The sequence below is a fragment of the Quercus robur genome, chromosome 10 (assembly GCF_932294415.1).
Source record: "Quercus robur chromosome 10, dhQueRobu3.1, whole genome shotgun sequence".
NCBI lineage: Eukaryota > Viridiplantae > Streptophyta > Magnoliopsida > Fagales > Fagaceae > Quercus > Quercus robur.
The window spans coordinates 7,056,031-7,068,228 of record NC_065543.1 but is presented as its reverse complement, the minus strand read 5'-3'; the positions used below and the strand labels follow the sequence as shown (position 1 = coordinate 7,068,228).

The window sequence follows — 12,198 nt, the reverse complement described above, 5'->3', positions numbered from 1 at the left end:
GTTGGATGATTGTAGAGAAACTTCGGAGGTGCCACTTGGCAAAAGCTTAGACCCTCACACAATGAGTTGAGGTCTCTGCTTCTATATATATATATATATATATATATATATTGACATTGATTTTTCCAACCATTCTAGAAAACACGCATACTTTTCTCTCTCTCTCTCTCTATCTTAAGTCATTGTTGGTAGCGAGAGCCATAAGCGGAGGAGGGGCAGTGATTTGGTGCGGCGGAGAGATGGATCCAGACCAGTTGGCTAGAGCATTCGTGGAGCCCTACTACACAACGTTCGATGCGAATCGTGGCGGATTGGCTAGCCTATACCAAGAGGAGTCCATGCTTACTTTCGAGGGTCAGAAGGTCCATGTTTGTAGTGCCGGCTTCTACGAAAGGAAAAGTGATTCGTTTGATTCTCTTGCGATAGGTTATCCGTATAACTTGGACTTCGACTATGGTGCTCTAGCGCAGTTGCAGCATTTCTCCATTAACAATCTAGGTGACCCTTTTATTGAGAGCAACTATGGTGTCCATTCAAGGCAGTTTGAAGTTGGCGTTTTAGATTGGTTTGCTCGTCTATGGGAAATAGAGAAGGATGAGTACTGGGGATACATCACAAATTGTGGTACAGAAGGCAATCTTCATGGGATTTTAGTTGGGTTAGTAATTTTCTTTCACATCACAAGAAATTCTCTTTTTGTCTGAGAATAGTGAAACTAAACATAGCTCAACTGTGCAGGAGGGAAGTGTTCCCAGATGGGATTTTGTACGCGTCACGGGAGACACATTATTCTGTTTTTAAAGCTCCGCTGGCCAAACCCCCTGGGCGCTGCTACGCAATACGATCAAATCAAGGTGAGAGCTCGGGTTCTGGCGGTAGAGCCGGGGAAGAAAGAAAGGGTGGAGGAAGGGATGGAAATCAAGGAATAGGAGGCGGTGTAGGAGGAGGTGGGCAAAGAGAGGGTATTGGAAATGAACGGATAGGCAGCAGTGGAAGTAGTCATGGAGGGGGTAACGGAGACGACGATGACAATGACCGCAGAGGCTGGGATGGTTACATAGAAGATGAAAGGAGACCAATGGACCCGAGACCAGACAGAATGCCAGAGACACTACTTTCACTCAATGTCCAAATAATTGGTACTCTCGAGTCCCTCGATGTCACCAGGCTATCCGCTAGAGCCAGGATCTTACGAGATTTTTCGTTGGGTTTTAACTCAGCATCTCTCGTTTGTTTGTCCGCTTCTATCCAGCAACGCGGTACGAACCCAAGGCTTGCCAGAATCTTGAGCTGGATTGGATGTTTTGCAACTTTTCTGGGCTTCATTTCAATGGTAGATATGGCTTTTTCGGCTTCTTTCATTCCATGAACAACTGTCGATCTCCGTCAAATATTGCTTTCTTCTTTTCTTTTTCTTATTTTTTATTTTTGAGTTGGTAGCACCACTTTGTAGCTCAAATGTAGGGGATTTTTTTATTTTTTATTTTTGGGAGATGGTAGCACCTTCCTTCCTTAAGGAGGTACCAACACGTTGGATGATTCAGTGGTTAGGAGTTTGTGATCCGGATTCGAGTCGGTCCGAGTCCTCTCAGAACCCATTGTTGGTGGGCATTTTTAATAGGTCTGGTTCTTGGTTAAAACGGCCAGTACTTAAATCAGACCAGCGCCCTGTCCATTAACCCAAAAAAAAAAAATGTAGGGGATAACTAAAAATAAATTAAGTGGTGGGTATTTCTTGAATTAATGTCAGAAATGACAGATTGTCTGATAGCTTTTCTCCTAACTTACAGACATTTTTAATGTGTTTTTTCTTTTTTCTAATTTAAATTCAGCATGTTTTATTTTATTTTTGCTGAACAATTTAAATTCAGCATGTTATGGTGAGCTTTTGTCAGCCTTCTTTTTAGCAACTGCTAGAAAAAATGCTACTAGAGAAGGTTTTGCAGCAGATTTTCGAATGCTATTATAGGTGTCTTTGAAGTAGCGCTTTTTCAGTGACCACTACAATATATATTTATATATATATTTTTTTCTATAAAGTAATACTGCTGCTATAAATGGTTTATTTTGTAGTGTTATTTTAAATTGCTTCTATAGGTGTTTTCTAAATACAAAACCACATGATTTAGTCCTTTATGTTTTTTTATACTCCAATGTAGAAAACTAACCCTCTAATGGCCAAAAATACTCCCTAAGATGCTAAAAATGACACAAATACCCTTAGAACTCAAAAATGACCAAAATATTTTTAAAATTTCAAATCTTCCTCCCTGAATCTATTTTTATTGTGTTTCCATATTAATATACTTATCTCAACTAGTCATGTGATGGATATGTTGAGGCCGTTTGGATTCCATTGAATCCAGCGTATGTGTTTTCAAAGTTTTACGTTTTTTTTTTTTTTTTTTTTCCGCATTTGTTGACTTTGGGAGACGGTATTTACTGTTATGAACAGTATATGCACTGTGTATATACTGTTCACGTATTAAAAATGAATCCCACGGTACTATTTACACATTTAAAAATTATTTTATTACAGTGTTTTCAGTTTTTAGTTTTCAGTTTCAGCAACAATAAGTTCAATCCAAATGGACCCATTATCTCTTAATCAATATCCCATACAATAAAGCATAGCTGGCCTTCTAGGATAAAATGCAGTCCTAGAACTCATGTAGAGTTTCTTTCCTCTATCACCATTATCATTATCGGAGGGGTTAGACAGCAAACGAAGTCTTAAAAGTCCACAAATAAACTTGACCTCAAATCTAGCGAATCACCAAAACACTAATTCGAATACACCCAAAAACAACCGAAAATATATATACATATATATATATATATATATATCTTTTGCATGGAAAACTCATCCAAAGAACTGACTTTCAAATTTCAAGGCATAATAAATAAAGAAAGAATTTATATGCTGAATGCTAGTCATTGACCTGTATGAATAAGGAATAAAACAAGAGTACATATTTTGCATGGAAAATTCATCCACAGAATCGACTATCAATTTTTTTGCAGGGATGTTACACATGCACCAAGTAGGTTTTGAACCCACGATCTCACCCTCCATCCACCCACTGTTGTGAGAGGAGTTAGTGCTATCTGAGCTAAAGCTCATTGGCTTTCAAATTTTAAGTTATCCTAAAATTGAGAAAATTTTTAATGCTGAACGCTATGGGTAGATCTGCACTTATGTTACACTATAATAGCAATTGACCATTAACGAAAACTCAAAATGACCCTAATTGAACATAATAATGCATTTAGCTAGAACTACTGAAAAGCTGACAATCATAACTGACTACTTAACAATGACATAGCTATTCAAGCCTCTTCAACATGTCTATTTTCCCCCATTTCTTTGAAAAGTAATTTCACTCATTTTGTGTGTCAATATTATGCTTTGGCTCAATGAAACTTCCTCTCCCACAAAAATGAGTTTGAGATTGTTGGATCATGGCCCGTTGAATGTGTGTATAAATTTCGGATAAAAAACCCATTATTGCAGACACGATTATTGATTGTAAACGTTGCTCATATGTCACTAGCCATTTGTTTCAGTCATCAACACCACTTTAGAGTTCTAAAAAGTTAACCAATAGTCATCCTTAAAGCAAGAGGAGCCCTTTATTCACAAAGCTGTATTTTTTGCTTCCAAAACAGTCTGAAGTATCCTATCTAACACATAGGATACTCACATGTGACAACCATGGAGACAAAACAATCCCTATTGGAAGAATATTGGTTATGTTCCAAGGACATTTTTCCATTCATCTTGTACCCAGCATCAACACTCCGTGCTGCCAATGTTCCAATCACATCATCAGCTTCTACACCCGGTACCTGCCTTGGAGTATACTCATGATCAACAGCCAAATTGGACTAGGGTCTACTAGCCATATAAATTTGCAATAAAAAGCTATTACCTCAATCACCTTTACTGACATTGCCTTGATGGATGCTTTCAAGTACTGCAGTCCCTGAACAATAGTGTCAGGTGTAAAAGGGCGGTTGCTCTTGTATGCAGAATATAAAGTGTGACAAAAATTCAGGCCTTCAAACAAAGAAGAAACAAAAGTGAATATAATAAAGCACATGAAATAAGGCACGTCAGTTCTAACTTCCAAGGGGGCTAACCTACATAGATGTATTGCCTTGACAATACAAGGTGATAAAAGATACGTCTATAATTATACAAATGTAAAAATAATTATCCTTACATTAAGAAATAATTAAGTCAACTGAAGGAGCAAGAAAGAGAAAGGAGAGAAAAAACTACATACAAACAGATAAACAAGGGTCAGGCTGTTAAGAAACCATCAATTAACAAAATATAAGACTGATGCAGGGAAAGTGGTGGACTGTGATACGATTTAAAATTAGATGGAAAGTGAGTTGCTCAGAACACATTGATAGGTGGTTAGGCACCTCTGCAAAGAACACAAAGTTCTGAAATAAAAGCTCTCAAGGCTTATTTTCATTCACATATACAGACTGATTTACAAAGTGCTTACATTATGGTACTTATACTAGTTTTTTGGCATTGGCAACCTCTAGATGATTGACGAATGTCTAAAACCTATTGGCCAATGCTTCAATAATCATCTAACTAACTAAGTAATTAGTTTCTAGAAGATTAGGATGTAGCTGCTTGAAATGCCCTGCATCAAAGACCCTTAAAAGAGCAGAATGGGAAAAAATGTCTTTGAAGCCAAAGCCAACCCCAAGTGGTTGGGACACAGGACCCCATTAGGTTCAACAGAAAAATGCAATTTGAACATTGACTTTAACATCAATAACTCCTTATATTGTTCAGGATATGTCTCGAAATTCTATACAATAGCACCCACTGATTTCAAGTATCAGCACTGGTCATAATTATTAGGTACCACAAACACAGGAAATTAGCAATAGCGCTAACTAGAAAGCCAAGCCACATGGACATGTGCCACGCATGTGCCACTTGTCTACGAATCAATTAGAGACGCTTTATATTGTAACTTTAAAAATGTTTAAGATGCCAAAAGAACTGATGATTATAGGCTAACTAAAATAATATTAAAAAATTTGTATGTTGTAGATTTTTAAATACTGCTAAAGCATAAAAGGATATATGATACATATTATTTTCATCCTATCAAGATCATTGCCAACCATCCTTTCTCACAAATTATGAGAAAAATTAACCATTCCAGCTAGTTGTTCCCACACCAACCCTTGGGCAACAACAAAATTGGAAAAAATGCACCTTTTACCTATCCATTTATTGTCATCCTTTCCATATCTGGGGGTATGGTAGCTGTAACCCCTACTAGTGTCTATGACATTTTGTCAACATAGAAAGTCGAGGTAACAATCCATGTAAAAAAAAAGAAAAGTGGCATGTACACAAGTAAAACAACTTATGGCAAGCGGTGAAAAGCCAAGTTGGCTGGATCTGAAAATGGCTGATTTGGTAATTTAGCTAAATTAACGATTAGATCATTATTAAAAAAAGGGGTACTTAAAGGACAAACACGCTCAGGCTCAACCTCATTTAGGTAAGTAATAATGACTCCAAAAGAGTTTTGAAATATAAGAGATCCGTAAAATCTAGCCAACAAGTTATAGCTCAACTAGCACTTTCTTCTCCCATAATAATGGATAGAGGCGGAGGTCGTGGGTTCAAGATCTAAACGGTACATATGTAACTTACTAATAAGTAAATAAGAGAGAGAGAGAGAGAGAGAGAGAGAGAGAGAGAGAGAGGGATAGAGATCCATAAAATCTACTTTGAGAGAATCATTCTTCAAAGAATGTTGTCTTATGAGAGGAAGACTGAAGAGAAATGGCAGCCTATCATAATGTCAAAAATATATAACCTAAATCAAATGCATTCAGTGAAAATGACAAGTGGCAAGACATGAGGCCATGCCTTCAACATGCACACACAGAAATTCAATAAAATGTAATAAAGGAGGTTTATCATGCATATCAGGTACAAAGTCATTTGCTAATAATTTTTATACTAGGGAGTCATTTGTACCATCCTGAAATTCTAGTATTACTAGTTGCAAACAACCTCTTCGTCATTGGATGCACCAGTAATTCAAGAAAGCACATAGACACACAATATACATACCATATCAAAACTACAACAAAGACATAGTCGAAAAAATTTGGGGTCAACTATGGATTAGGTTGGCTGCATGTATTTTTCACCGCTATTCTATCCTATACAAAATCATTCTCTCTATCACCTCTTCAATTAAGGTGCTATTTTTTACAATTTCTACTGAAGTTATTTTAGGTCTTCCTAGTTAGAGCAGTTTACATGGGGGGAGTTCGTAAATTCTTCATTGAGTCAAAAATTTTTCATTTAGTTTTAGAGGAAGGGGGTCGTTATTTCATGTTAAGGATTTTTGAGAGGGGCAAATTCTTTATGAGATCAGTCTTTATGGGTAGGAATGCAGCACAATGGCTGATGTCTAGCATAGGACACCTTGTTATTGGGGTGAGTTCCAAACAGTTTTTTATTTTTAGAGAAGGTGACACAGCCTTTACTCTCCAATGGAGTTACAACTCTGCTGGTCAGTTCTTGCTGTTGACTGAGCTCAAAGCTGGTGGGTCTAGGAGGTCGATTATCATTCCGGAAGGCAAAGAGAGTCTTGGTTGGAGGGCTTTTGGCCTTGAACTTAGAAAACTACTGAACCCTTCTCAATATGCAGTGGGAGGAAATGGATTTCCCAAATTCATTCCTCAGGTGCGTAGGTCTAACTTGGAGGCTGTAGGTTCTAGAACTTTTGCTGAAGTTGTGCAAGGTTTACATGGAAGAATGGAGGAAAGGAAGCAACCAAAGCAACTAGGAACCATTGCCAAAAGGAAGTTACCACATAAAGGGGAGGAGAAGATGGGAGTGAATCTGAGAATCTCTGGTGTTAAAGAGGGGGATTTACCGGTGGTGAAATCTGATAGGATGGAGGTGGTGGGAGGAGCTAGGAGGGAGCTTTGCTCTTATGAGGTGGTAGAGGTTGGTGAGCAAAACCTGGCAGACACTAGGCTACGTTTCCCTAGTATTAATTTGAATTCAAAAGATTTTGTTATGGGGAAGAAGAGTGATGCTAGGAGATCTTGCTGGTCTGGGAGAGGTCTTGTCGTGGAGGTTGATGTGATGGGGAGGAGACGGGTTTTCTGGGATAGAAAGAAAGGGGGAGATACGAAGTGCAGAGGGGATTCACGTGAATCTGGTAGAGAGACTTCTAAGGCTTTTAAATGGATTCAACAGAGCTCTAATCAGGCTGTAGTTAAGCCTTTTATGGGCCTTGGAACAAGCCCAGACACTAGAGAGGGTCTTTTTTCAGGCCCAAGTCTTGTTGAAGTGGGAGAGAGCTCTTGGGCTGGTGAAGGAGCTTTAGTCCAGGTCCCGTTGGAAGCAGATTTAGAGTCAAGGGTGTCGGGGCGGTGCACGTCGTCCTCCGTCATGCCCTTGCTAGCATCTGGTGAGGCCGATGGCTTTACCGGTACCAGTTCCGGCGAGCCCACGCCGTTACAGGGTAAGGACAACGGTCCTTCCTGCGCCGGCACATGCTCCGACGAGCTCACGGTGGCTCAGCTAGTGGCCGATGGCCCTTTCTCTGCCGGCGCATGCTCCGACGAGCTCGTGGTGGCTCAGGTGATGGCCGATGGCCCTTTCTCCGCCGGCACATGCTCTGACGAGCTCGCGGTGGCCCAGGTAAAGGCCGATGGCCATTTCTTCGCCAGAATCAGCCCTGTCCTGCCTTCGTTTTTAATGGGCAAGGCCGACGACTCCTTCCTTGTCGGAACTAGCTCCGATGAGTCCACGTCGGCACTGGGTAAGTCAGATATCTTGCTTCCGTGGTCACCGGTTGAAGGTTTTTTATCTGATTTTCCTCTGAGCTTATCGCGGGCTGGTCTTTTGGTTCTGGGTGACAATGAGGGGGATGAAGGTGGCTTGGACAATAGTGCTGTCCCGCCGAAAGCGGCCCTTGTATTTGAGCAACCCAGATCAGCGGAGTTACCCACAATGGCATTGAGTGTTGTCCCTGGGGTGTGTTCTTTGGTGGAGGAAGGGGTGAATTTTTCTGATATGGGTTTGGGTGGTGAAGTTAGTTCACCTATTCCTCTGCTGGCTATCACTCCCGGTGGGTTACCTCTGTCAGATGAGCTAAACCGTGATAACCAGGCAGTGGAGTGTGTGGATACTCAGGATACTTCTAGATGGGTGAAGAATAGGCTCCCTGGTTTTAGTAAATTGGTGGGGCTGCCTTTGTGCCGTCATGAAAAGTTATGCATTGCTTTGTTACAGAAGATTGAGAGGGAGACGGAGGCTGCCAAAGTGCTAAACAGGAAAGTTACAGAATCTAGAAAAGTGGTTATCTATAAGGACAAGGGAAAGAGAGAGCTGAGGAACTTGTAGTCTTCGGTTAACTACAATGGTAGGTAGTGGCTGGTTGCTGTCTTTTCAGCCGGGGACTTCATGTCTTTATGCATTTAAAAATTCTCTCTTGGAATGTTAGGGGGCTGAATGACTGTCGGAAACGTTTGGTAGTGAAGAATTGTTTGCGTGAGTGGAAGTGTGATGTAATATGCTTTCAAGAAACTAAACTTTCTGGTATGGATAGACAGATGGTAGGTAATTTGTGGAGCTGCCCCTATGTGGATTGGGTGGCCTTGGATGCTATCCAGACGGCCGGAGGGGTTGTGATGATGTGGGATAGAAGGGTTTTAGAGAGGACGGAGGTTTTGGTGGGCTCTTTCTCTGTGTCTATTCGGTGGCAAGGGGTGGGGGACGGTTTCAGTTGGGCGTGTTCGGGGGTTTATGGCCCAATAGATAACAATGCGAGGGGGTTAATGTGGGACGAGTTGGCAGGTGTTCAGCATTACTGGAATGTCCCTTGGTGTTGCATTGGGGATTTCAATATTGTCTGCTTCCCTAGTGAACGGTTGGGTAATTCCCGTCTTACTCCGGCTATGGAACTTTTTTCGGAGTTCATTGAGGATCTTAATTTGATAGATTTGCCTTTGGAGGGAGGGAGCTTTACTTGGTCTAGCGGGTCAGAGAGGCCTTCGATGTCCAGGATTGACAGAGTTTTGGTGTCTCATGATTGGGAGGAGCAATATCCGGATGTGACCCAACGGATTCTCGCTCGTCCTGTTTCTGACCATTTTCCAATTCTAGTGGAGGTAGGGGGAATGGCAAGGGGGAAAAGTCCGTTTAGGTTTGAGAATATGTGGCTTAAGACGGATGGGTTTACCGATAGAGTTCAGTCTTGGTGGAGTCGGCATTCTTTCTCTGGCACTCCTAGTTTTGTTTTTGCCAAAAAGTTGAAGGCTTTGAAAGAGGACATCGTTCAGTGGAACCGATTGGAGTTTGGTCATGTTGGTCGCAAAAAGACTCATTTATTAGAGACTTTGAAATTGTTAGATGTCAAGGAAGGGGAGATTGGCCTCTCAGAGGCAGAGATTTGTGAGAGAGCTGTGATGAGATCGGAAGTGGAAAATCTTCTCTCTATGGAAGAAATCTCTTGGAGACAGAAATCAAGGATGCTATGGCTTAAGGAAGGAGATAAAAATACTAAATTTTTCCATAAGGTGGCTAATTCCCGTAGACGGTTTAATCATCTGAGTTTTGTGGAGGTGGACAGGGTGATTTATGAGGAGGAATCCGAGGTGGCTGCTCAGGTAGTAAATTTTTATAAAAATTTGTACCAGGAGTCAGAGGAGTGGAGGCCTTTTGTGGAAGGTTTGGAGTTTGATCAGCTTGATGGGTTGGAGAGGGGTTGGCTTGAAAGGAGATTTGAGCAGGAGGAGATTCTTCTAGCCGTTAATGAGCTGGCTGGAGATAAAGCTCCAGGTCTTGATGGCTTCTCTATGGCTTTTTTCCACTATTGCTGGAGAGTGGTGGAAAGGGATGTTCTAGCAGTTTTTGAGGAATTTTATCAGCACAGTAAGTTTGAGAGATCTTTGAACGCTACCTTTATAGCTCTTATCCCCAAGAAAATCGAGGCTTCTAATATTAGAGATTTCCGTCCTATCAGCCTGGTGGGGAGCTTGTATAAGATCTTGTCTAAGGTTTTGGCAAACCGTATGAAACGGGTCTTAGATCAATTAATTTCTGAGTCTCAGAATAGTTTTGTGGGAGGCAGACAGATTCTTGACTCAGTTCTTGTTGCTAATGAGTGTGTGGATAGTCGTGTGAAGAGTAAGATCCCGGGGGTTATTTGTAAGCTTGACATTGAGAAAGCTTACGATCATGTGAATTGGGAGGCTCTTCTGGATCTTTTAAAGAGAATGGGCTTTGGGGAGAGGTGGTATAGTTGGATTCGCACTTGTATTTCAACTGTCCAGTTCTCTATTTTGATTAATGGGGCTCCAGCTGACTTTTTTGGGAGCACGAGGGGCCTAAGACAAGGGGATCCGCTATCTCCTATGTTGTTTTTAGTTATGATGGAGGTCTTAAGTAGGATGATGAAAAGAGTTGAAGGTGCTGGATTGATCAGGGGTTTTCAGGCTATAGGCAGACGAGGTGTAGGGGAGTGTGTCTCGCATCTTTTGTTTGCGGATGATACTATCCTTTTCTGTGATGCGGATGTGGAGCAAATCCTTCATGTGCGTATGCTTCTCCTTTGTTTCCAGGCTGTCACAGGTTTGAAGGTTAATGTCTTAAAGAGCGAGTTGGTTCCTGTAGGGGAGGTTAACAATATTCATGCCTTGGCAGAGATCCTGGGTTGCCGGATTGGGTCTTTGCCTATGACCTATCTTGGTATGCTGTTGGGGGCTGCCCATAAGTCCCCTTCTATTTGGAATCCTATTTTGGAAAAAATTAGTCGGAAGTTGGCCAGGTGGAAGAAATTGTATTTGTCTAAAGGTGGTAGATTGACGCTGATTAAGAGTACGCTTTCCAACCTTCCTACTTACTTTTTATCCCTTTTTACCATCCCTTCGCATGTGGCTAATAAGATTGAGAAGATTCAGAGGGACTTCTTGTGGGGGGAATCCAAGCTTCATTTGGTGGGATGGGATAAGGTGTGTGCTCCTAAGGTTAATGGTGGTTTGGGTATAAGGAAGTTATCTACGTTTAACAAAGCTTTACTAGGAAAATGGCTATGGCGGTTTGGGGTTGAGGAGACTCGTCTTTGGAGGAGGGTGGTGGCTCTGAAGTTTGGGGAAGAGTGGGGGGGTTGGTCTTCCAAACTGGGCAGGGGTGTTCATGGGTGTGGCTTATGGAGAAGTATCCGAAAAGGATGGGAGGTGTTTAGCAAACACATCCGGTTTGAGGTAGGGGTGGGGGATAGAGTGAAGCTTTGGACGGACCAGTGGTGTGGGGACTCACCACTCCATCTTTCTTTTCCGGTAGTGTACGGGATTGCTTCTAATAGAGAGGCTTCGATGGCCTCGTCTCTTGAACGTTTGGGGACCGAGGCTCGGAGAAGTTGGAAGGTTCTTTTACTTAGGAATCCAAATGATTGGGAGACGGGTGTGGTGGATGATTTCCTTCAAATCATGGGTTCTAACTTACCTCAATCTGAGCAAGGAGACCGCATGGTTTGGAAATTGACGAAGAAAGGGGTTTTTGACATCCGCTCGTTCTACAATAAGCTCCGAAGCTCCCTGTCTATTACCTTTCCTTGGAAAGGTATTTGGAAGGCTAAGGCTCCTACTCACGTCTCCTTCTTCGTTTGGACTGCGGCTTGGGAGAAGATTCTTACAGGGGATATTTTGCGGTATAGAGGATTCGATTTTGTAGATTGGTGCATTTTGTGCCGTTGTAATGGGGAGTCGGTGAATCATTTGCTTCTCCATTGTGACAAAGCTTATCTGTTGTGGAGCATGGTTTTTAGATCCTTTGGGATTTCTTGGGTTTTGCCAAGATTGGTTGCAGATATGCTTTTAGGTTGGTGGAGTTGGTTTGGAAAGCATTCTTCTGGCGTTTGGAATCTAGCTCCGTTGTGCCTAATGTGGTGTATTTGGAGGGAGCATAATTGGCGTACTTTTGAGGATAGGGACAAGTTTGATGACCAGCTGCTCGCTTACTTTAGTGGCTCTCTTTTTGATTGGTCTAAGGCTTGGGGACTCACCTCTAGTGATTCTATCCCTATGTTCCTTAGTTCTCTTCTCTGTAATTAATTTGCTTTTTGTTGTCTTCGTTTGTTTTTTTTTTTTTTTTCTTCTTCTCCTCTCTTTTTGTTTGTT

General features: G+C 41.6%; 2 protein-coding genes and 1 long non-coding RNA gene across 4 annotated transcripts in view; 1 reads left to right on the top strand and 2 right to left on the bottom strand.

Moving 5' to 3' along the window:
* LOC126701790 (uncharacterized) overlaps positions 1-12,198 on the bottom strand; it is a 126,472-nt gene that overhangs the window by 96,012 nt on the left and 18,262 nt on the right. The window lies entirely within an intron of this gene.
* LOC126701793 (uncharacterized) lies at positions 127-1,963 on the top strand. The gene is made up of 2 exons (XM_050400164.1): positions 127-658; positions 739-1,963. The coding sequence occupies exons 1-2, from the start codon at positions 240-242 to the stop codon at positions 1,367-1,369; spliced, it is 1,050 nt and encodes a 349-aa protein (XP_050256121.1). The 5' UTR covers positions 127-239; the 3' UTR covers positions 1,370-1,963.
* Positions 3,612-4,031, bottom strand: LOC126701796 (uncharacterized). Its single transcript, XR_007647501.1, has 2 exons — positions 3,933-4,031; positions 3,612-3,853 (listed from the first exon to the last, which is right to left on the bottom strand). It is a non-coding gene; the product is annotated as an uncharacterized LOC126701796 (long non-coding RNA).